The 25,169-nt window shown below is 40.2% G+C and overlaps 2 protein-coding genes across 3 annotated transcripts in view; one reads left to right on the forward strand and one right to left on the reverse strand.

The window, feature by feature from the left end:
• Positions 1–25,169, reverse strand: part of LOC124154711 — a 143,965-nt gene that overhangs the window by 104,422 nt on the left and 14,374 nt on the right. The gene's annotated exons all lie outside the window — the stretch shown is intronic.
• Positions 652–25,169, forward strand: part of LOC124154712 (proteoglycan 4) — a 38,016-nt gene continuing 13,498 nt past the window's right edge. The window contains exon 1 of the mRNA XM_046528597.1: positions 652–934. Coding sequence (XP_046384553.1) covers positions 923–934 — 12 coding nt within the window. The 5' untranslated portion in view covers positions 652–922. The remainder of the gene's footprint in view (positions 935–25,169) is intronic.

Genomic DNA, 25,169 nt, shown 5'->3' on the forward strand with positions numbered 1-25,169 from the left:
AATAACATGAAAAAATAATTCCATAATACCTTTCTCATGGAAAAGGGATATTTCCAAGAGGGGCAATATTGGCCTGTTCATTCTAATTATATAAATAAAATTCATTACCCATTAGTGAATGAAAGAACTAAGTACCAGAGTATTCAGGAGGGAATTTGCCGGAATATACACCTTTGAGCCCCCTTTATCCCAGAGAGTAATGGAGATGATACAAATTTCAAATGATCTGAATGGAAAAGGGAAACGGAAAACCGATGCTCAAGAGGGGATTTGAACGACGAATGCGGAGGTGAAACTCGTCTGATTCGCAAAACATGATTCACGCAAAACATGAACTGATAATGCTCGCGGTGATCAAGGAAACAAATGGACAAAAAAAAACATTCCGTATCGCGGAGAACATGGAGACATTTCAAGAATTCGCAAGAGCAAGGAGGGAAGAAGAAGAAAAAACAACACGGAAAGGCGATCGTCCGAAATTCACCGCTTTCGTTGCATCTCGAGAGCAGAAGGGAAATGGACGCCGAGGAGGATGACCTGGTTAGGAGACGGGTTGTTTGGTATGGGGAGAGGGAGTGGTAAGTGGGCCGCCGCGGCCGGGAGAGGGGGCAACGGGATGCGCGAGCGAGGGGCCAGTGGCACAGAGAACGCCAAAGCACCAGCACGCACCACCACAGCTGCTCTTCGAAGGAGGATTTGGAGGAGGAACCCAAAGTGGAACGAGCCCGCCTCGGGATTTGGCCGAGGGATCGCCGGGTCTTCTTCGGCGTTGGTGGCCCGCGACGGACGGGTGGTGGCAAGGTGCATTCTGGGATTGAAGCTAGTGAGACACCACCGCAGTGATCGGCTTCGAGATAGTTCGGCTGCGGTTCTCTGCGGGAGGCGCCCCGGTTCCATCGGGCGTTGAAGTCTCCACGACGACATGGCGCTCAAAGTGAGTCATTTGTCACCTGCGTCACATAAGGATAACACACGCAAGTCTCTATACAGTGAAGTTTTCTCGGGTACACCAACGGGTGAGTTCGTGAAAAATCGCCGACGTTTCGTTGACCGGGGAACATGGCCATCGTCCTCAGGGCACGTGAGTCCTCATGAGCCCGAGGACGATGGCCATGTTCCCGGTCAGCGTTATTCAACGTCCGCCATGCCTAACCAATTCACCCGGTGGCGCACCCGAGAAAAATTCTCACGTATCCTATATAGCACGTAGAATTAGACTGCTACAATATATAAAGAAATAGCTATATATACAAACGTATCTCGCTACTAAAATCTAAATAGAAGAGTACCAAAAGAACCAATACGCTTCATGATAGCAGAGGTAGAAAAACAAAAGAAATAACGGCGAAAGAGAAATATTTTCATTATATTTTCTCCGTGGAAATATTAAATAAAATTTTGACATAAGATAAGAAATAATTTTTCTAAGAATTTAATAGTAATTGCATTTTTTGCAGCTTTCGATATCTCGGTAGCCAGCGACTCCTACTGCGTTCAAAGTTGAACTGCTTCAACTTCGCTCATAGATGGAATAAAGATCGATCGCATTCTCAATAGATTCTAACTCTCTTCGCAGTCACTGTACACACATACACTCACGAGTGGAATGTCATAACCGACTGCTATGGCAGTCAACTTTGACGGGTCAACCAGGCTTAAGAGAAGTGTAGATTACGCTGGTAGATTGGATAATTCGACAGGTGCCCTGGCACAAAGATCTTTCTTGTGACAACCTTAAGATTAGCCTTTCTTAGCGCTTACCGACAGCAGACAAGAGCACCAAAGAGAATATAAGAATGAATAGTTGCCCATCCAACCTTTATCAGGGTCCAACATAGCTTATGATCTCACGGGAAATGCTATGTCAACTTGGCTACGGCCTTGCTCAAAAGTGACGATTGAGTCTTAAGAAATATCCGCTTTCCAGCGAGAGTAAAACCTTCACGTAGTCACCGTGTTACACTTCAAATAGAGAACAGAGTTCTCAAATATCTCCCCTGGTTGCAGTACATCAAGCTCTTTATGTATTTAAATACTATATCCTATTATTATCAGTGATTGGTTATATAAATCAATTTTCTCCGAAGCTCCTACCACTCTTAAAAATTGTTAACTATTTTTATCATGTAAATAGGGACAAAAATTCCGAATATGATTTTTTCATTACTTTATAACTGCATAGGTTTTTTACAAATTTCTCTTATTGATACATCGATAGGAAGTATGTTCACTGCAATAATTGTGCCAGTAAGACATTATAATTATTGACATCACTACTTAATCAAACTAGTTAATGTAAAAAATAGGTTCCCAGTAGCGAAGTGGCTGAGGAAATTTTGCATGCGAAGTTCCAATACCCCTATTGACACGATTAAGAATGATAATCCGACTGTCACGAGGGTGTTAAGGCGAGAAGACTTAACTACAGGCAATCAATCCTTTTACATAAGGTAACCTTCAGTAGCTACCAGTAAAAATCGACAGCACCCACGGCAAATGCACTAACGGGCGACAGCGGTATAGTTCACAAAAAATGAAATCGCAATCATTAGAATTTGGTAGATGGAAGGTAAAAATAAGTTACGTTGAAAAAATACGATTCCCATTAATTCATTCTCTCTTACATAGTTAAAATAAGTAAACGCGAAAGTTTACGCCAAAATTCACAAGTTGGTGACGTCATTATAGTTGCAGCCCCTGGGTTCTGCCCCGGTTTAGTGAAAGCTACTCGTCCAAGAATTCCTCGAGAGGGTAAAAAAAAACAGTGATGAACCACGCGATGTCGATGCGCGAGGCTGAAACGCGGCAATCCGCTCGGCAGGTGTCGGTGACGTCATCAACTTATCTACGAAAGGGTACAGGCTCTTTACTTTTCGATAAGACTCCAGTGCCATAATGGCTATTTTCGATATGGATGAAATCAAAAATCACACAAAAACACATAAACAAAAAATAATTATTGAATCAAAATAGAAGTATCACTTCATCAGAAATTATGAGTAGAAGTTTTTTCCACAAACATTAACAGAAATAAAACTCATTGAAAAAGAAAACCATGGATTCCAGTTAATGAGAGAATTTTTTTTCCAAACCTCTCACGAAATAAAAGAAGTTTATTATTTAAAAAAATGTTACGTTATTGTTCAAAATATCATTTCTTGAACGACAGCAACATTTCTGTTATTTTCACAACTTTCAACCCTCTGACGCACGTTTAAGTTCCTCTTTTTTCCTGATACTCCTGACCTGTAACAACCTGCTTACATATCATCCAAGGAATGAGATTCAATCGGCCGAGGATTACTTTAAAAACACCGGCTCGGAGGGGTGGAGAAGGGATTCCAATCCAGCGAGGACCAGTCGGGGCGCTCGTTCGACCAAGAGGCAGGCGTCGCTCTGCTGTTTCAGGCGTCGATATCGCCGCGGGTCCATGTGACGCAGGTGGCATGGAAACGACTAGGTCAGAGAGAGAGAGAGGTATTTCGGCCATCCCCGTGCTTCCGAGCGTATCCCCGTCGCCAATGACCACGCCTTCACACCAACACACGTGATCCACCTTCCTAATTCTTTTCATGAAAATCGACGGAATCACAATTTCCAGAGAAAAACCAGTCGCAATCGATGATTCTCGCAGTGCATAAACACAGAATACACCATCGCGTTCATTTGCTCTCTCGCTAGATTCAACAGCGACGAGACAAACCCAAGTGTTATCGAATACCCGGTAGACCTATAGTTTCACGCGCGATGTGGTGGAAATTGCCAATTTTGCAAATAAAAAATTCTAATATCCAAAAATAAGATTACTGAAAATTCCTTGGTCCATGACTAAGCAATGCTTTATCAAAGTTTTAAAGTATACCGGGACTAGCCGCGGTGATAACTTTTACGGGAGTCACCCGCAATGCACAATCGTGCGAAAGATCCACAGAGAAAAAATCATTCGCCTTGACCGGGATTCGAAGCCGGCAGGGGAAAATGACGCCTCGGTAGCTTAACTGGCTAAAGCACTCGGCCGGAAATCGAGTGACCCGGGTTCGAATCCCGGTCAAGGCGAATGATTTTTTCTCTGTGGATTTTGTGGATTTGTGTTGAAACAGCCGACGTTTCTTCACCCTAGCCGGTAATCCCTTCAGAGCAGTAGGATTCCTTAACGTCACGTATCCATTCATGTCCTCATGGCCAGAGGGAGGGGGAAGGTGAAGATGGTTTGTGTGAAGCAATCACGACTGTTCATTTATTTCCCCGAAGAGATCTTCACCAACAGAGGAGAAACGTCGGCTATTTTAATGCCAAGACGCGATTTACCCCACAAGCAGTATAAAGTTAATTTCTACATATATTTATTTTCAAGGCACTCTTTCTATCAATTACGAGACTTGCTCTAATGTGAAATACAAATTTTTGCCTAACATGAAATGCTACAATTAATAACATGAAATACTTACAAAGTGCGTTGTAGCGGCATTAATGAATACTACTGAACGAAAACGCAGTTAATTTACTTGCATATTCGCATACATTTAGGCACAAATTAAATAATTGTATGTTTAAATCCGAGATGTTTTCTTTCAAACGGACTCGCCAAATAATGATTTCCAAGGGCCAAGGACATAAGCAAAGTCCGAAAAAGGCACCAATGATGAGTACCGAATAAAATGCGTATTTCCACGGTTTGAACTGGAATAGTTTGCTGGGAAATGATGCCGAATTGGAAATACACCATACATCACCAGCAGCGGCCTCGAGGACGGCGAAGGAGCACCCTTATAGGTAAAGCCACGGAACCGGAAATCCAAGGAAACGATGCCACGCATACCACGCACGCCTAGAAAGATCCAGATCAAAGAGCGGAAGTTTATCTTGAGCAAAAACGCGTCAGGTATAATGTATGCCATCAGGTTACAAACAGTCAGCCACACGGCGATTATAAATACACTGACACATCGAGGGAGTGGACTTTCCAGGGCCAGAACTCATTCGCTGCCCTGCGCGAACACGTTCCGTTTCCAGAGTGTCTGTGACTGATTAGGACGTCGGATCACAAGGGAACGAAAATACAAAACGAAATGGAGAGGACCCATTCCTCCGCACGTCGCCATGAGTCTATCTTTTTTATTGATTACGCATTATTCACTTAAAACTTGGTTTATCATCTTGAAATTATCCGCAGCACATAGAGAAGACCTATGACAACGTTTGTCTCTATCTCCAGTAAATAAAATTTGCTTATGAGGAAATGCTGACGTGCAAATTCCAAATTTCGGATACAGAGGGATATACTCGACAATGAACGAAATTATTCCGATCGGTTTTCATTTCGAACGGTTGATAAGATCGGAAATTATTAAGAAATAAGATCGGAATTTATTGTGCTTGATTGTTGTTTTCATTCCACGGTCGATGTGAGCGCCCTCGCACTGAGTCGTGAAAAATTCCGAAAAAATAAAAATTTGGATGGCGTTGTAACCATTTGGAAGAAAGCGTTCGGAATTGAAACCGATTAGGAATTATTCCAATCAAGATCTGGCTAGAGAAATGTATTTCCCTCAGGAAAATGTTGGCCATAATCTGTGAGCCCTGAAAATTTCCAGATGACCGAGCAATTTTAAGCGAGTATGCGTTCACTAATTATTCCGGTCAAGAGGATGGTCTTCTTAAGAGGAAAAAATATCGCAGCAGGGCCATTCACAAGCGACATGGAAAAATAATGGTGACAAGAGCTCTTCTGGCAATTGAAGCCATGATTTTCAATACAAGCGGGTAGAAATCATTGATGAGCAGTTTAATTTTGATCCTTGGAGCCATCAGAATAGCTGTTACCATACTTTTCTGCCTTTGGGGAAAAGTTGAAACAATGGCTTCGGCAGCTTAGAAGAAGTGAAGAGAATGTAACTTAAAAACAACTGACTCAGTTTTTTACAGAATGTGGAATAGAGGGTACATTATGACGGTAAAAGCAATAATCTTAGGCTTAGAACGAAGAGACGGCTTAGTCTTTACTGAACTGATCAACTGCTGAATAATTAAAACCGTTACTTCTTAGCACAGCACGAGTTCACATGGTAATGTTTTAAAATAAACCACTTTCTTGGCAGTAAAAGAAAAATAATGGTCTTGTATTGATCTTTTTCGCACACTGTTAAATAGAAACAAGCCAACCAAAGTTTCAACTGCTGTCAATATTTTGGAGCCTGATAATGACAATTGTCTACCTAAACCGGGGTCGGTGCGTTTAAAATAAAAGTGTGGACCAATTAAAGACAAGAATTTCTCTTTAACAGTGAATGAAGTGGTTTATTTCAAAACTTTACTAAATAAACTCGAGCTGCTTTGAGAATTCACGGCTTCAGTTCATAAAAAAAATCAATCGTTATACTAAATACAAAATATCTTCTACGTGCTAAAGTTATTCACCCAAAATACGGAGCAAATGTCATTTTATTGAAAAGTTTGGCAAATCCTGTTCTCAATGAAATCTACTAATTGTAAGTACCGTCCAAATTTTTCTATGTATCATTTTCCGTAAACCTGTCGCTTAGCAGACATATTATAAATATTTGTGGCAGTGCCCAGAAGAAACTAGGATTCGTCAAGCGCGCAGTGCGTCGATGTTCGGTTGAAAAAGAGAAAGAGCGGTATCAACAGAAGAAGGTGAAGTTCGCCACCGAAGCCTAACTCCAGATACTTTCGCACATTCGAAGCTCTGAAAATTTTCCGAAAAAATGATCGCGCACTTTCACGGACACACGAGAAGCAACGCCCAATCTCGCAAGTCAACGACGTCGGCCACTAATGGATAATGGACCCAATTGAGCTGGAAAATTCTGAATTGCTCAAAAAGTGATCTTTGGCAATTTCAAGAGAAAAGCAAAACTAGGAGTGTACGACATTAATTAGTCGCGACTACGATTTAGAAATCGCACACTCCTTCCAAATTGCCAGCGCATTTTATTCGAAAAGAGTTGGAAGACTGCATTTATAACATTTTTACACTAATCCATTGCTCCTATGTAGCGACATCGTTATAGCATTAAAAGGAATCCTAAAATAAAAATACGATATATCCAAGTCATTCGACATAAGCATATATAATTCATGCCGGCAAGTAAACAACATCTTTCGTCTGGTAGAGTGAACGATAACTCAACCTTGAAATACATCCGTAAATAATTATTAGAGGGTGGCCACTCATTTCGAAGCAATCAGATCCCGTAGCGAAAGACAGCCGCCAAATACGACCACCCGTCGAGGCTACACAATTATATAAGCATTAGAATCAAGTTTCTCTTTCTTCCCTCAACCATACTCCCTTGACGCTAACCGCTTTCTAGTGGAACCGTTTTCGTACTTATAACCCAGAAAATAATGATTCTATAATTACAAGATAAAAAAACGGTCAAACACTCTCAAGAATTAATAAATAATGCCAGAACGATACAGAAGTGAAAAAATATGGATTCAATGTAAACACAACCACTTGTAACAGGAACCACCTTAACTGTCTCAGCTTACCGACTACACAAAACAATCTTTTTCAAAGAAATCCCTTCGCCTTAATAACAAGAAATATACCAACATCAAACTTCACCAAAGAAAATTTTTAAACATTTTAGAACATTACGAAGCTTAGAAGTAGGAAAAGGCCCTCACTGAAATGTTTTCACTTTACAGGTACTACCACTGGAGATTGTGGTTAACTTCGAATCTCATGATAATAACAATAAATAACAGTGAGTTTGAACCCAAACACGCTCCTCCTTCCCAAATAATACCACTAAAATCAACCGATTCCGTCATATTTAACCAATGACGACGAATTTCACTACACATCCCTTCACTCAAAACGCAATCTTAATAGGCGCAAATAATAACTACGAAAAAGATCTACTATTACATCATAAAAAATGTCTACTGACTCCTAATGAATCTAAATAGTCATACACAATGCATTCCTTGGGATTTTATTTTTAAAAATTGGAAAAGAGAATGACATATTTGCATTTAAAGATGATAAAAATATGTTGACAAGCTGTTAAAAATTATACCTAATTGATTTTCAAGTCTCAGGCATTTTTTTACGAGATGGACGTGTATCATTTTCACAGAAAGAGATTTGAGTATTTCCACTATGCCTCGATAATTTCTAAGATAAGATGGGGCAGTCCAAGCATTTGCTACGGAAAGTGAGTTAGTTGTTTGAGGGATGATTCTGATTTTTAAAAGTAGGTGATATTCTATAATAAATTTAACTTTATAACCTAAAGAGCGTCACTTCAATGACATAACACTGAACTTTCTTAAATTTGTTCGATGAGTCGTCCGAGAGCAGCATAACCTCTACTGAGGAAGTATCTTTCTATTTCCAATAAGACATGAGATAAAACAATTTCTATGCTAACGCGTCGACTGAATCACTACGAGACAGCTATCAACAGAATGTGAGATGCTGAATATACGTTATATAGAAGACACGTATGTGGGTGAAACAGGGCGGTGAAAATACTCCTCTATACGAATTCTCTAATTAATTACTCATTATTATTCGAGTATTCTACCGATTAAGATAGGTTTCCATGGAGTACTAAGGAGTATTCTGGGAGCCCCCTTTCCTTCGAGCACTGCCCTCTTCAATTCACTCCTAAGCTTTCATTCTAACTAAAAATCCTATTCTTTTCCTTCCCCTCCCTCTTTCCCCCAACATTCTACCCTCCAACACCATTTTCAACATCCCCTCACCGCTAAGCACTAACTCCATCCATACCCTCTGTCTCCTGCGTATCAAATAGTTGCTTATGTTCATGATGAATAACTTGTTTCTCCTGCTAAATTCTGTTGCTTTCTCTCCTCTATCGTTTCGCATTCCGGATTCAAAATCTCCTATTTCGTGTCCATACCTCCCTCCACGACTGAGGCGTTCCAGTCCCCCATTACAACTAGATTTTTCTTCCCCGGAGTTTCTTCAGTTATTTCCTCGAGCTGTTCATACACCTCATCTATCATTCTTCCTCCCTGTAATTGCTAGCGGGCATGTAAACTTGAACCACCACAAGGTTGGTGGGCCTAATTTTCCACATGAATGAATATCGAGAAATGCTCATTTGTACAGTTAAGTGTGCACAGGACGAAGTTTTCCCTCATTCCATTCGTAGCAGGGAGGAATGATGGCTTCCCTTCCACCCTACCGTAAATCGACCTCGCTTCGCCGAGAGTAAACAGCGCCCTCTCTTGGGCAAGCGTTGCACTCCCCACACGCCACTTTCACTGTTTCACAAGTCAGTTTTAGACTAGAAGCACACATTGGAGTGCTCGTCGTACATCCAATAGAACTATTAATAGCCTCAATGATTAGCAAGGGCCTACACCCTAATGCATACATTCCTACATCCGTAATTAATACGAATAACAGTTCGCAGGCAGTACGGAATAGGGACTTCACTGGAACCCCATATTGAAATCCGTGAAAAGAGTTCGTCACATGGAATAAAAAGATAAGTTAGGGCAACAAATAATCTTCCTCATTTGGTCTATATCTCAAAGTTTAAAATAAAAAAAGCGAAAGTTGCCACCCACTATTCATGAGTTGGTGAGATCATTGTGAGTTCTGGTCTCGTTTACCCGTTTACCTTTCATTACGGGAAAGGCCGCTATATCACTACAAAAGTCTAACCCCGTAGGCGACAGTGGAGCAAATGCGCGCGCATTATGAGACGCTAGAGGAAGGAAGACTTAGATAACGCCCGGGAATATACACAACGTATCACAATAGGATTCATAAAAAAACGCAAACAACTATTCTTGCTCAAATTGCCTTCGTGTGCCTTAATTGCCTTGAGGATGATGCAACAAACAGAAAATTATCGCATTAGCGTTCGATTTTAAGTCATCTAGGGATATATCTCAGGATTTCGCACTGAATAACTACGTAAGTGTCATTTTCACGGATATTTCAAAATTTTCCCATCAACAGTGGCACGAAAATTTGTCTTTCCATTCTATCCTTTTCACAAAGCTAATCATAATAAATATCCGCTGACTTCAATGGGCTATTAATGCTATAACACCAATTTAATGCATCTTAAAAAATAATCACAACTAGAATAATTAATGTCACTATTTAAAAATACGCATAACAGCCACTGCGAAGCCATGGCGATAGCCGCCACCTGAGTTATTAGCAAATTATAACTAAAATCGGAATCAAACAATTTTCCTTTTTGAATAGGAAAAGCGCAGAAGTCGGCTAAAATTGCAGGAATAGATCAAAGAACTTAATTAAACCAGTGACTTTGAAAGCAGCTACGCGCACAAGTGTGAGGTTATAATCACTAAATATGAAATTCACCATCTAATTCGCCCGGCTAATTCAAATGATTTTTTCCATGGCGAATTTCATCGTAGGCGAATATGCAGGAATAAATTGCAAACTGAAAAACATACAGACCTACTAAACCCGTATCCTCTGTTTGCCTCAAAGACGATTGAAATGGCCAGTCCAGGCGATGAAAAGCCAGAAATGACCAGATTCACCAGTTGGCCACTAAATGCGCTGTCACACACCGCGCAATTAAATTGATTAACATAAGTCACCGAGGGCATAGCGATTGGTGCTAAAAGGAAAAATAGCTATTATTAGGGTTTTTAATTGATATTTATATTCGTGATGATGTTATCTGTCGAATTAAAAACTTTTTAATGCCACAATTTGAGACTGCAAGTACTGCTACTATACTTCGAAAAATGAAAAATAAATTATTTGGAATTCTGCACTCACAGCTTCTCGCTACGGAAAAAACACAAAAACCGATAAAAATCCGTCCTACGCGAAGGCATAAATGAATCTTCTACGGGACATGATGGAGCTTCCTCTAAGATGGAGTTCACAAGTTTTTAACAAATACAGATCTCAAATGAGAGAGAGAGCAGTTTTTTTTTGGAATGATATTTCCGGTTATTTGCAAGTGGGCACGCACTTGTTTGGCACGGCGTGGTCGCGTCGGAAACTCCCAGAGCACTTCTGAGCTCGAACTATTAAGTGCGGCAGCAAATTTGAAAACTTGTCGGCGGCGCATTCCTCGCGTTCGGAGTCGGCCCCCTTCAATCGCGGCGGATGCCAACGCGTCTTTTCCTGTTCGCGGATCAATTGAAAGCCCACCCCTCTCCAATGTCCCCATTTTTTTATAAAATAAATACGTCGAGGCGATGACGCATGAATTCTCCGAAGCAGCACTACTAGAAAATCAAGATGCGGACTGCTAATTGGTCGTTACCAATCGCCAAACGAGAACTTACTCGAATCAGCAGGTACCTACTAAGAGGAACGAAAAGTAGAACTGACGAAAGGAGTCAAGAAATGCATTTGAATTCCTTAGATATGCAACTTGCTTCCTAATACGAATGCGATACAACTAAAATACATCGATATTATTAATCAATATTTGAATCATGTTATTTTCGGTAGAGTCATTTTGTACGTATGCACTTAAAATAGGCCTTCGTTTGAGGCTGGAATGCATTATGGCCATAAACAAAACGCCCATCCTCAGTTTGTGGCACGGCCATCTTGCATTAAATACAAAAACAATTGCGATATTCTACAAAACGCCCATCAGGTTTTAAAAAAATCATGGTCCTCCAATCAGTTTTGGAAATTGGCAAAAATAAATTAATTTCATATCATATATCCTTCATATAACGGTTCCCTGAGTAGCAAAATATGTCTCTCAAAATAGTTTCTCTCAAAAAGCTAATGTTATATTTAGAACGAATACTAAGCACTAATAATTAAATCGAAACATGAAGCTTGTACATGGTGGAAGGGCTCCATATATCAATAAGAGACACTCTGTTACTTCCACAGTATATTTTTTCGAATAATTTTTTGGATAGTTTCGGCTGTTACACCATTATCAAGGACAGAAAATATTTGCTGTGCTCGATAATGGTGTAACAGCCGAAACCGGTCAAAAATTAAAAAAATTATATTGCGGAAGTAAAAAAGTGTCTGCTATTGATAATACGTACTAATAAGCTCTACACTGGCGCAAAACATTTGATATACCTCCACCGTGGTACAGTCAATTATTTTCTGAATTGTATTTCAAGCAATAAATTCACCTCAATACCATATCTTTATAGTTCTCATTTGGCGAAGCACTACTGATTAGGATCCGTTTGAATGCGAGCATTAAAATAGATGGAGTACCTACGTTTTATAGGTCGAGTGGTATGAATGGTATCCGAGCCCTTCCTAAGTTTCGATTTCACCAGCTGGAGAGAATGGCGCGCGCGCGCCCTCTCTGAGGAGAACAAAAAGTGACACGACCCCGCACGCATTGCAGCACGCGGAGACAGGCGATAGTAATGAAAGAGGGCCTCGGGAGTGAAAGCGGTCGGAGGAGGGGACAGACACCGCGACGGAAGGGGGAGAGGCTAATCAGGGTCATCCACGCCCAAACACAGTGGCGGATTAAAAGAGGCTCCCCTTCCGTAATTTCTGGAAAAGATGTTAATCCTTAGGGTGACTGACTCTGCATCGGAAGTCTTAAATTACACCAGCTTCTCTTCCCTAAAGGAGCAATTCCAAAAGTAATTTATCAGAACTTACATTCTGAGTATGCTCAGAGACGGTCAGCGGAGAAATCAAGGGTGCAAGCATTCTAAATGTGGGGCTACAAGAGAATGATGAGGATCAAATGGATCGACCGAATAAGAAATGAGGAATTCCTAAGAAGAGTAGGAGAGAAGAGAAAGCCTTATGAAAATCCCAATAAAAAGGCAGAACAACCTATTCGGCCATATCTTGAGGCATGATGGCCTGATGAAGACAATAGGCGAGGGACAAGTAGATGGAAAAAATCAAGACTGGACAAGATTGGGAAAGGAAGACGTCGTGTTATATATATGGAACATGCAAAGAAGGACGTGAAAGAGAAGAAATGCACAGACGTGAAAACAATGAGCAATGTTGAAAAATAATTAATAAGTATATAAAAGCCACCTGTCTACGCATATCAGACCTCAGACTCATTATCGCTGAGAGGCATTGCATACCACCAAGGGCCCACTAAAAGTAATTAACTAATCGTCCAACCGTCATCTTCATCCGCTCCTGCCTAACACAAGGGGAGCTCCGATAAAAAAACAACGCAAGTCCCCCACATATTTCACGCAGTCTTCTTATTTGATGCCAAATGATTACACCAACATCACTGAAGATTTTCTCGCCTATACGACCTGAAATGAAATACGAGCCGCAGGGCACACCATGGGCAAATTTAGGAAAAATGCATGAAACTCGTAAATAGTTTTTTTATGCGATCGTAGAGAAATTTCTCTCGATCGACGAAATACGTACGCTCGACGTATCTACGAAAGCCAATATGGTTATGAATTGGTTTTGAGTTATTTTCCGAAAATCAATATAAATCACATGACGCGAAACATCAACTCATAGGTTTCACTTCATTGATACTGTTTAAGTTCCATAGTACCACAATGTGGGCTGCTTCTCCAGGGATGAAACGTGGTAAATATACAGCTGCGACGTTTACAGCTATTTTTACCGTAAAAATGTTTGGATTGGAATTTACATAGCATATGCAAGCAAAATGTCACCGGTTTGTTCCATGTGAACGCTAACAAATTCGTTATACAGGAAATCGCAACGGTAAGTTGCGCATAAGCACATGAAATGCCACGATTCAGTAGTAAAGAAGATTTATCGGGTTCTTCACAGGGTCTGGTCCTACATATCTCCTTCCAAAGTCTCGAAAAGCACCTCGCCCATCGTATTCAGGGATTCAGGATTCCAAGGGATTCAGGATTCCAAGGAATTCAGCAGTATTTTATTCCACATTGAAATTTTACTATTTCGCAATCACACTTGAGCAACTATTAATTGCTCTCGAGTTTTCCATTCGGTCCACGCGAGAAATTGAGAGAATTATCCTCTCTTATTATTTTATATTATCTTCCATTCTTTTATCCTATTTTAATAATAACCTGATGAGAAATGCTTCCATAATAACAAGCAAAGAAATATGTTTCATCATTTTCACTCGCAGGATATTCGGGAAATGATTTCTCACTGACGTAACGACTTTTAGAAGTCAACTCATTTTGAAACAACCCTGCCGGCAGCAGGCGTACTCCTCTGCTAAGTAATCATGTAACGCTCTAACTTCTCGATGACGTAGCATCTTTAAGCTTCCGAAAATATGCTATTTTTAAAGAATAATATCTCTTCACCGCAACATTTCACAAACATTAATTTGCTTCATGTATGTTGTAGACCTTCTCAATTAAGAAGTTATGAAAGATAGCACGCTCCATATTCGTAACGTCACGCCAGTAAACATTTACAATTACATGCGACTTGGTATGTTTACAAATCTCAATCACAGCGACTTATGGTTGGTAGGATTAGAAATCTCATTCTCATGGACAGTCCCAACGCGAAAGTTAGAATCATTACCTTTAAAATTTCAAAATATACCCTTATTTTGCACTACTAAGGCCCCTTTCAGACGCAACGGCTTTTCGCCGGCCGCCGTCCACGGCACCGCGCCGTGAAATTCAGGCAGCTTTCAGACGAGACGACTTTCCGCCGGTCGCCGTTCACTGCGCGGCGTTAAATACAGAGAACAGTACGGCAAGCAATCGGCACGGCCATCAGCGACATTTATTCAACAGTTCTTGAGTCGTTATCATGAATAGGAGCGAATTTTAAAATAATAATATAAATTATTATTTTTATCTTTACTGCTGATATAAATTTTACCTATGCTGCTTATATATAAAATTTACTTTAGGGAACCTCGATACAAATATGAAATCTGTAATTAGACAATGAGTAACTCATTTGATAGGTTATTATTATTTAATTTCTTTTTAAAATTATTTATTTAAGCATTATTTAAGGAAACATAAAATTTCATTACTAAAGAAAGATAATGTAATGGATCTTAACACTTTCATGTGAGCTGGGGAGTGCATCATAGTGATTTTTTCATTCAGTCCGATTTTAGAATTTTTTATTGTTTACTTCTCAAAACATTATCTATCAGAAATTCTTTCCAGTGCTTTCAAATAATTAAAAAAATCAAACAGGAAGAAAAAAAAACAAAGAATTTTTACAAAATACATAAAATATTGATAAAGTTGAAACCTTTCGCTGCATTCCAAATCCCAAAACACTATACCACTTCTCTCACAGAATAAGTTGACTGGTTTGACGGCGTAGAATTAAGTGATGTCGGAGAATGAATTGATCCTGCTAGAGGAGAAGAAACTGCTCGCAACTGCTGTATCCTCTCCAGAATGTTCAATACCTCGATTTGGTAGTTAACTGTTTCCCCATCCTTGAGGTTATGCATGCTTGGTAGAGTTCCTTTAAAAAAGTTTAAATTACTAGGCTCCTCTTTTCCTCAGGCTCCACTTTTATGTCCATGTAGGATTATAAAAAAAGGATCACCGAGTTACCTCGAGATATTTACATCACATATGCAACAAAACCTATAGAGAGTGATACCAAAAGGAGAAAGCGACCACCCGCGACGCCGAAATTAAGATCGATTTTTCGAACGTGCGGCACAGTTCGGAGCTTTCAGCTGTCCACGGGGAATACCGTGCTAGACGGACGTTGGAAAGTGAATTTTTTGCAAGTTAATTACGTAAAAGATATAATTTATTTAGTGCCACCTTCAATTTACATTTCATATAACCTTATTTCTTCGTTATAATTATCGATATTTATCGTCGATACGATACAAATTGTTTTCTGTGACTGTTTTTCGTCGAAATTTTGTGTTTATTTGTGATTATAAGAAAAGGATCACCGTGCTATCTCAAGATATTTACATTAAATTACATCAAACGTTTTAGAGTGTCCATCAAAAGAAATCAAATACGACCATTAGAATCAACTAAAAATAAAAATCGATGTTTTTGCCGCGCGCGCAGTCCGCGGCAGCTCCCCGATCGTATGGAATGTCTAGACTCGGTGTAATTTACAATTGATATGTACATAAAGTCATGTAACTATTTTTTCGTACATCGTTAGTCTTATTATTTACTTAATAGAATACACATATTTTAGCCTTTTTTCTCTATTTCTCCATTTAAATAAATGATTAGCTCTAGATAGGTTGATAGCTGTTGGACATATCGCACACGTACTTGCATGACTTGGATTTGGTAGAAAAGTGTCAACGTCCACTATAAAATCTCCCATCTCGCTCAAAAACACAATTTAAAATATGGGAACGATGAAATATTATTCATGTCCGCATTTCTTCGCCGATCACGCTACTCTGAATTCTATAGAACTACGCGGCGGACGGCATAAGTCGACGCGTCTGAACACTGCCGATTAAAAAATATCAATTGAATTAAAAATACGCAAAAATCAACTTCGTCTCACAACAATGCTTGTCAACACACAGAAAAAATATCGAATACAACCAGCAAATATAACTTAGTTAATATCAGTAAACAAATCTGAACAAAAAAGGTGTGTCAAAATTCTTGTCCTTTCTTCTTTTTTGTGTACGATTTAATTCTTTATTTAAAATATTCTTTGAATTTCTATTTCATTATTGTATAAAAACATTGTAATAATCTTAAATGCCCTTGTCACTTTTAATGCAGTCATATTTATTCATAGCCTTGAGTAAGATATTAAATATATATCGAAACGTTGGCAATTAATTATGTATGTCATACTTATACTCCGAGACTTTAATTAACAATAAAAAATTGAGATCACGAAAAAGAAAACGATAGTAAGTATTGAGAATAGATAGATGGCTATCCACTCATCGCACCGCTGTGGACATTTTTGAAAACTGATTAAAACGCGCCCGAAGAGGCAAAAAAAAAACCAAGGGTCAATGGTTCCGCGTCCGCTTCACTTGATTAGAGCATGCACTTTAATTAGATTGGCTGCATTTGGCTACTTCAACATTACCGTTGGTAGTCCCCTCTGGGGCCAATATAAAAGAAAGAAGGAGCCCCCTTCCTTTCGACACGAGGATTCTCTACTCTATGGCCCGTATCATAAAAGTCCCCTCGAAGTTTGAGTCGAGGATGGCCTCGTTTGAAGCCGGCCTAGCTCGACGAGGAGATCCCTCGATCGCATCATATCATAAAAGTCTCCTCCAGCTCGGCTCATAGGAGGAGGGGTTTGTGCCAGCGGAAATGACGCATTGTTGAGGACGATGTTTCTGGTTTCAGAGTTGACAGTCTTCCAGCATTGTTCCATGTTCATTTTTTCGAATCGTATTTGCGCAGACATGCGCAGTAGCGATATACCGAATGCGGCCGGGGATATACCCGCCAATATCAACAATAGAAACAGAAATGGCTAACAAGGGGAATACACGACCTGACGACTGGGGTGGCCGATTGAGCTCAAATTTTCTGATTCGGTAGATCACGGCTATCAATTAAATATGCCGAAGCAAGGCGACGCACTTCTCAAAACTTTTCGAGAAAAAAGCAATTAAAAATCGTAAAAAACGGGTCTACGGTATATATCCGGTATTTCCTTACATTTACTTAAAGACAGCGGTGGCCCAGTGGTAACGGTGGTTGACTGTGGATGTAATAGGATGGCGAATTCGATCCTCACTCACGGTCCTTTTTTTATTTTATTATTCAAGGATTTTATTGTTTGCATTTTTAAAGATTGTTTTCTTATCTTCGTTAGCTCAATGAAAATATTTTTAATTCATTTTTTTAAACAATAATAAGTGCTGAAAGGGGTAGGAAATGAAGCAAGGGCTATATAATAGCCTTTCCAAGGGCGATTTTGTCTTTATTTGTTCTCTCTAGGTATATTAGGGTATTGCGAGTGTAAATTGTCTTCTGTAGGGGTGGGGGTCAGAATAATGACATTTAAATTATTAATTGGGAGGGAAATCTACCCTATCGACGGATTATGCTTTCATTGGGATTTTAATTGGGAAAATTATTCGTAAGCATGAATGACACGTGTATGCCGTCAAAAATACAGGGCAGTCGATGCGGCGGAGGAAAGAACACGTTCTCCGTTTGTTCGAGTAGTATCCCGAAACTTGCAAACGAAGAATTTAGTAAAATAAAAGAACTACCGTGAGTGAGGATCGAACTCCCAGTCCTTACATCCACAGTCAACCACCGTTACCACTGGGCCACCGCTGTCTTGAATTAAATATAAGGAAATACCGGATATATACCGTAGACCCGTTTTTTAAGATTTCAATTGCTTTTTTCTCGAAAAGTTTTGAGAAGTGCGTCGTCTTGCTTCGGCATATTTAATTGATAGCCGTGATCTGCCGAATCAGAAACTTTGAGCTCAATCGGCCGCCCGTAGGTCGTGTATTCCCCTTGTAAGTCGGAGCGCATGGCCAGGCAGGAGCAGGAAATTTTGTGCAATTTGGTGGTCAAGTACAAGGACGTAATTGAGTGTAAGCGCTCGGATGCGGAGTCCGTTTTAAGCAAGGCAAGATGCTGGCACAAAATAACGGAAGAGTTTAATAATCGTGGATGAATAATCATCATCTTCTCGCAATGGCGGAAGTCACCTCAAACGCTTTGAGCCGACAATAATCTAACCTCAAAGTTTGAGCTGAGGCTGGCCTCAAAATTCGACGTTTTTGAGGTTGAGGTCGGTTTTATGATATCGTATCTCCTCCTCCTGACGACAATGAGGTGGAGGCCGGCTTCGAGGGGACTTTTATGATACGGGCCTATGTCTACTTCTAATTCTACTCGTACATCCTAAAAATTGTAACGTGAAAAAATCAGAAATGTACAGTACATTTAAATTATCTTTTCGGACGTACAGGGCGCAGTAAATTCCCGAAGGAGGGTAGCTAATTCCGTTTTCTTGCAGCGATTCCGAGGGAGTCACTGACCCCGGCGAGTCATGACAGCAGCGGAAAGACGTAAAAATAAAGCTTTCCTTATCTCTAGAACGAGTCCTACGTCACAGCTCTCCATTGGTGGTCCATTAAATCGTGATGCTCATCAGCGGTTTTCCTCTCCATAATCGTATTCGTCCCAGTAATAAAACCACAACACAGGCAAAACTATGTTCGGCAGGAGAGCGCAAAGTTGGGACACAAGCTTCTGATATTTTATGACCGGAGGTAATGTCATAATTAAGTTGCCTTTAATCAAATTTTTCCTCATTGAGTTAAAATTAAGAAAAGCACACGAACAAGCGCTATCGTAGGTATCAGTCAATAGGGTGGTTTCCTATTATTTTTTTATTGCCTAAATCGAAAGATTATTACTCCTGGAGTACGTATTTCACGCTTTTAGATTTTTAAATGACGATATCTATTTTTCGCGATTAAATGAAAAGTGAAAATTTTCAAGCGCGCGAAAACGCGACGCTTAAGTATGAATGTCGGGAAGTCTCTCCGCGTGACGTATTTCTGGTTCCCCCTCCCGCCCTGCGAGGTGACCTTGAGGCGAGGCTTAGCGGTGATACGACGCAGGCTGCTAGCGGCTAGCCTAGTACCCTGCTGACTGGTAGCGCTTGGCTTAAATAAGAATTATTAATAACTTATCAAACGAGGAAAACTTTCCGACCTTAGCCAGTTTTAATAAGTGATTGTTAAGACATGTTTCCCTGAGCTCTGCGCCTCATGCATGCAATGGTAACCTCAGACGACGTATAACTCCTATCTTCTCGTATAGAAACTAGGTCCCTGTGACGTCACGTGGAGTGGCATCGCATGGGCGCCAATCTGGCCCTTTTCAAATGAGGATAAAAATGGACCATTGCCATTCGTCTAACCCGGTATTTCTAAAACAAAATAATTTGTATATTATGAATACACTAATGGTGGGTAACGAATCGCAATCAATGCCTTTCGTTTTCTTTGATGAAGGAAACCACCCTATTAGGCCAATCGAGAATCACGTGAATTTTTTCACGTCAGGGATGTTGCCGCCTCGATCTAGGATGCACGCGCAGTAGGTGATAATCACCCACTTGTTTAAACGTAAACGCTCCGATGCTTACACTCAGTCACGAGACAAAAAGTCAATTGACATTTGGAGTTGAGTGACGCCACAGTTCTTTCCCTCTCATGGACAATATTTTACAGGCATTTTACACACTCATTGGCTACATCGAAAAACTTCGTGAACATTCGTGACGTCGAAGTAGTATCGAAAAAAAAATTAGACACGCCCGACCTAACTACACTTCACATAACTTTCACTTCGTTGAATTCGCAATGAGGACAGAAGAAAACGCAAGGCAAAATGTCTCCAACCTCTCTAAAGCAATTAACCCATAAGCACTAACAGTACCCGGAGTGAATTGCGACGGACTTTTTTGATGAAGCAGCATTCAGTATGCCATAATCATAGATAGTTTTCCTTTGCTCATTCCCTAAGCCACTTTCACTAGAAGATAAGGCTAGAGATGAAGCTAGGCACTAATTCCTAAACACACCTCGGTGAATTCACGAATAATTCCATGTATGACGAAGGACGTGTTATTTTATATTTAAAAATACTCGTTTCATTAAATACGAAATATCGTGGGGTGCCGTTATTAACTAACCTAACCTTACACTTATATTAGCCCCCGAACCATTAGTGGTCTATCATCTTAAGCGGTTTCAAAGCACTCATTAACGCACTGATTCAACCCGAAGGCTGGTTTGGATAGGTGTGGGTAGGGCTCACCCCGTACTAAGCCACAGGCGTGTAGATTTTCATTTCACACATTCAGCGCAGTAAGGTTATGGGGGACCCGTTTCCTTTCCTAGGGCCACCACGCACTGGGGCGATTTTGTTTGTATAGGGGTGTCCTAAAGCTTCATCGCGGGTTGCATAATCCACAGGAAAATCTAGCGGTCGGACAACTGGCACCTACTACAGCGAGGGCAGTTCGAAAAACGTTCAGCTCATCTGGGAGGGTGAGAAGGCGCTATTTTAAATGTTTGAACAACTTATGGAGAGATAGGCGCTTACGCAAATCGAAAGGAAAGAGTGTCTCCGTCGTGTGCCATGTGGCACTTATTGAGCACTGACTCCGCGAAGAGCAGAGCATTACTCACGGGGAGTGAGTGAGCGAGTGGAAGAAGATTCAGTGCGTCCCACAGAATCTTGATTGACGTTGCCACTTGTATCGGATTTCAAAAGTGTCACCATGTTAAACGACTAAAGCAGAGCGATACAATTATTCTTAATATTAGCAAAAGAGGATTCGCAATAACGAGGAATGGCATTGAAGAGCCATGAATTTAATTGGTCATAATTTACTATGTCATCACAATACGTATTCCCATAAAGTACATTAATTACAACTATTTTTCCGGGTAGCAGCAGATTTTCAGGAGAGCAAAGGAAAAACGATTAATATTTGTTACCTGCACGCTGAAATTAAAAACCAAAAGTTCATAAGATTGAAAAAGAAGCACACACGTCAGTTGCAAACACAGAGTTATTTTTTGCTTGTATTTTATTTTTTTAAATGTTATCACGCTTCGTTTAAGATACCTGTCTCAAATCGGCCGAATCTGAGATACGCGCAGTTAGAACTTAGCCATCGACATGCAATTCGCTCAGCGTCATCGTTATCCGGAAGCGCATTTCTCCCATTTATCACGCCAAAAGTTAGGGATGGAAGCATAACATTCGCTGATTCTCACACAGACTTCATTATCATCAAAGGCGATCCATTTGAGGATGATAAGGCGTTCTTCATGTTCGTCCAGCACGTGATACTCGCTCCAACGAATGCAATGACAGATGAACGCCGACTTAAAAAGAAACAAAGCAAGATGATGAGTTGGGGACGAGAGGAAGGCAAAGATGAAACCTCGAGGACCACTCCACTCATTTACTCACACCATCACGAGATGAACTTCTCGACAGTTTTATATTTTGGAGGTAATCAGCGCCAAATACGGTTCTCCAGGAGGGGACTAGATGAGAGAGGTACCGCAGAAGAGAGATGAAAATAAAACAGGGTTCCCACTCTAACTACATTATAAAATTCACGGTTTTTTCCAGGTTTTCACGGTCTAAATGTCATCAAATTCACGGTTTGTAGATAAGGTATTTTAGGCAGAAATATTGATCACGTGACAATCATCGGCCGCACGTCAACTACAAATGTAACAAACGCAACATATGCCTTGAATGCAAACGCAGAAATGACAGTGCTATCTCTCATGACGTCACCTATTGTTAGCAAAATTCAGGTCCGGCTAAAGGGTGTGAGTGGGAAAATGGAGAGAGCAGGGAAGTGAAGAAGGGCCTGATTTTTTGCCAGGGCTAATGTCTTCCAATCACAGCTTAAGGTCAATGTGCTGTCATGGCAGACGGACCTATTAATAATTGCGATTCGAAGACACGTGTGCAGGTTAATGCGTGGGCAGTATCTGCACGTGACTCGGGACTTAAATCATGATCGAAATATCGATTTTTCTTTTATTCCGTCTATCGTAGTTCTATATTCAACTTTTGAGAGATTTCTAAGGTTTCATGGCGAAATTCACGGCTATTTCCAGGTTTTTTTTCACGGTAGACGAAATTCACGGCTTATTCACGGTTTTAAGGTTTTCACGGTTGAGTGGGAACCGTGTAAAATGAGCGGAGCGATGGAGGCGCGAGGAAATCCAAAGTGGAGGAGGAGCGGAGAAAAGGAGCCTCGTGATGACTAACAGCACAAGACAGAACAATTTGCTTGGTCGTATCATGAGGCATGATGGCCTGATTGAGACAATCGCCGAGGGACAGGTGGAGAGTAAGGGCATTAAAAGGAAGACGACGAATGCAAGAGATTGAGCAGGTAACGACGCATGAGGAAGAGAAGAAATACTGAGGCGTGAACATATCGGCCGATAGGAGAGCGTCGTCACACCAACCTCAGGATTGCGACGACCAGTGATGACGATGGCGAGTTGTAGACATAATTGGCGAGCGCAACACTCTTACGATGCATGCGTGACATGATTCGAAAGGAGAAAGGCCGACCGTGGACGGCATACAGGAGCTGTAATTATTGACCGACATATAAACAAGACACTGACCCATGAAAATCGACAGAGTTGATAACATAGTTGAAAACAAAGTGAGACAAACCATTTGCTTTTGGCACCTTTAGGAATTTTTGAGCTGATATTACCAATATGTGTGGTGCTGAATCCAAATATGATATCCGTTTTTATGTAACAGCTCTACTTTTTTAGATACGGCGCATTTTATGATTAGATTCTTTTAAATATTTGATATATTTCAGAAAATATTTTTCAAATTTAAATCAATCTATAAATAAACTAATTCATAACCACTCTGCAGTATTTACTTGGAAAATCACCTTTATACCTTTGATAAAGGGGTTTGGGAGGATTTGGCGTGTTTGAAGAAGGGGGAGACAGTCGTACAGAGTGGAGACAGTGGGAAAAGATACAACTAAGGGAAGTGGGAAACCCACGGTGGAAAAGGACCCTAGTGATAGCTGTAGAATAACGACACGTGGAAAGAATCACAGAAAAGTGGAGAAGAGTAAAAAAGGGGGATAGGGTAAAAAGAGAGCGTGTCTTTGAAAATGAAGAGGCGGGAGTAAGTTATGAGTAAGGGGATTTCCGAAAACAAATGTTCAAATTCTCAAAGTTTTTGTAAAGCAACCTCTAAAAATGAGCTCAATTCGAAGAAGCTGTGTAAATCATTGTGATGAGTTTTGTTACATTTGTGGGGAATAAACTTTAAAATAAAATAGGAAAAACATTACAGACTTTGTGAAACGTGCATACCTGGGATATTTTGGTGTTCAGCTTGGTGACCAAGGTAAAAAGTGGGAACCACATGTTGTGTGTAAAACGTGTATAGAACATCAGCGGTAGTGGACTTCAGGAAAAAGGAAAAGTTTAAAGTTTGGTGTGACAATGGTTTGGAGAGAACCTACAAACCATATTGATGACCGTTATTTTTGCATGGTAAATGTTTCGGGAATTAATCGAAACAATCGCCAGAAGTGGAAATGTCCAGACTTGCCTTCAGCTAGACGCCCGGTACCCAATTCAGAAGAAATCCCGATCCTAATATTTCAGACATTACCAGATGTATGTGAGGATATGAGCTATGTGAACATATTCCTGATTCTATTGACGACAGTGACAGTGACTACGAGGTAGTATCAGCAAATCATCAACTATTTAATCAAGATGAACTAAGTGACCTTGTTAGAGAATTAAACTTATCGAAGGAAGCATCTGAACTACTAGCTTCAAGGATGCATGAAAAGAATTTAATGGAACAAGGTACAAAAATTAATTTTTATCGCACAAGGGAAAAGGATCTGCTACCATTATTTACTCAAGAAGACAATCTTACATTTTGTTTACGCGTTATAGGTCTTCTGAAAGGAATAGGACTACCGCAATATGAAGCTAGTGATTGGCGTTTGTTCATTGATAGCTCCAAGCGTAGTTTAAATGTGTTCTTCACAATGTTAACAAGTTTGGCTCAATACCAATCGCCCATTCAACAGAAATTAAAGAATAATATGATATAATAGTGTTGGTCTTACAGAAGATAAAATGCCAGGGACATCGCTAGGTGATTCGTGTAGAATTAAAAATGGTGAACTTTCTTCTTGGGCAGCAATTTAGCAACACAAAATATCCTTGTTTCTTGTGCCTCTGTGCTAGCAGGGACAGACAAACCACTGGATTAAGAAGGAGTGGTCAAAGAGAGAAAACTTAATTGTTGGGTAAAAACATTATTGCCGAGTCTTTAGTTGAACGTAGGAAAATCACCTTACCGCCCCTTCATGTTAAACTAGGCCTAATGAAGCAATTTGTAAAGGCTCTTGACAAGGATGGACCATGCTTCGGCTACATAAGAATAAAAATGCCGCAGATAAGTATAGAAAAACTTAAAGCTGGTATTTTTGATGGGCCACAAATCAGACAACTTACAAAGGATCCTGCTTTTGTCAAGTCAATGAATGGGATTGAAAAAATCAGTTGGCTTTCATTTGTAATAAAAAAATTTCTGGGAAATCACAAACGAGAGAATTATCTCGAGCTGGTAAACAATATGCTCACTAACTTTTAATCACTTGGATGTAATATGAGCATAAAAGTTCACTACCTACACAGTCACTAAAGACTGTTTTCCTGAAAATTTAGGCGACACAAGTGAAAAACAAG

The sequence above is a fragment of the Ischnura elegans genome, chromosome 2 (assembly GCF_921293095.1).
Source record: "Ischnura elegans chromosome 2, ioIscEleg1.1, whole genome shotgun sequence".
Taxonomy (NCBI): Eukaryota; Metazoa; Arthropoda; class Insecta; order Odonata; family Coenagrionidae; genus Ischnura; species Ischnura elegans.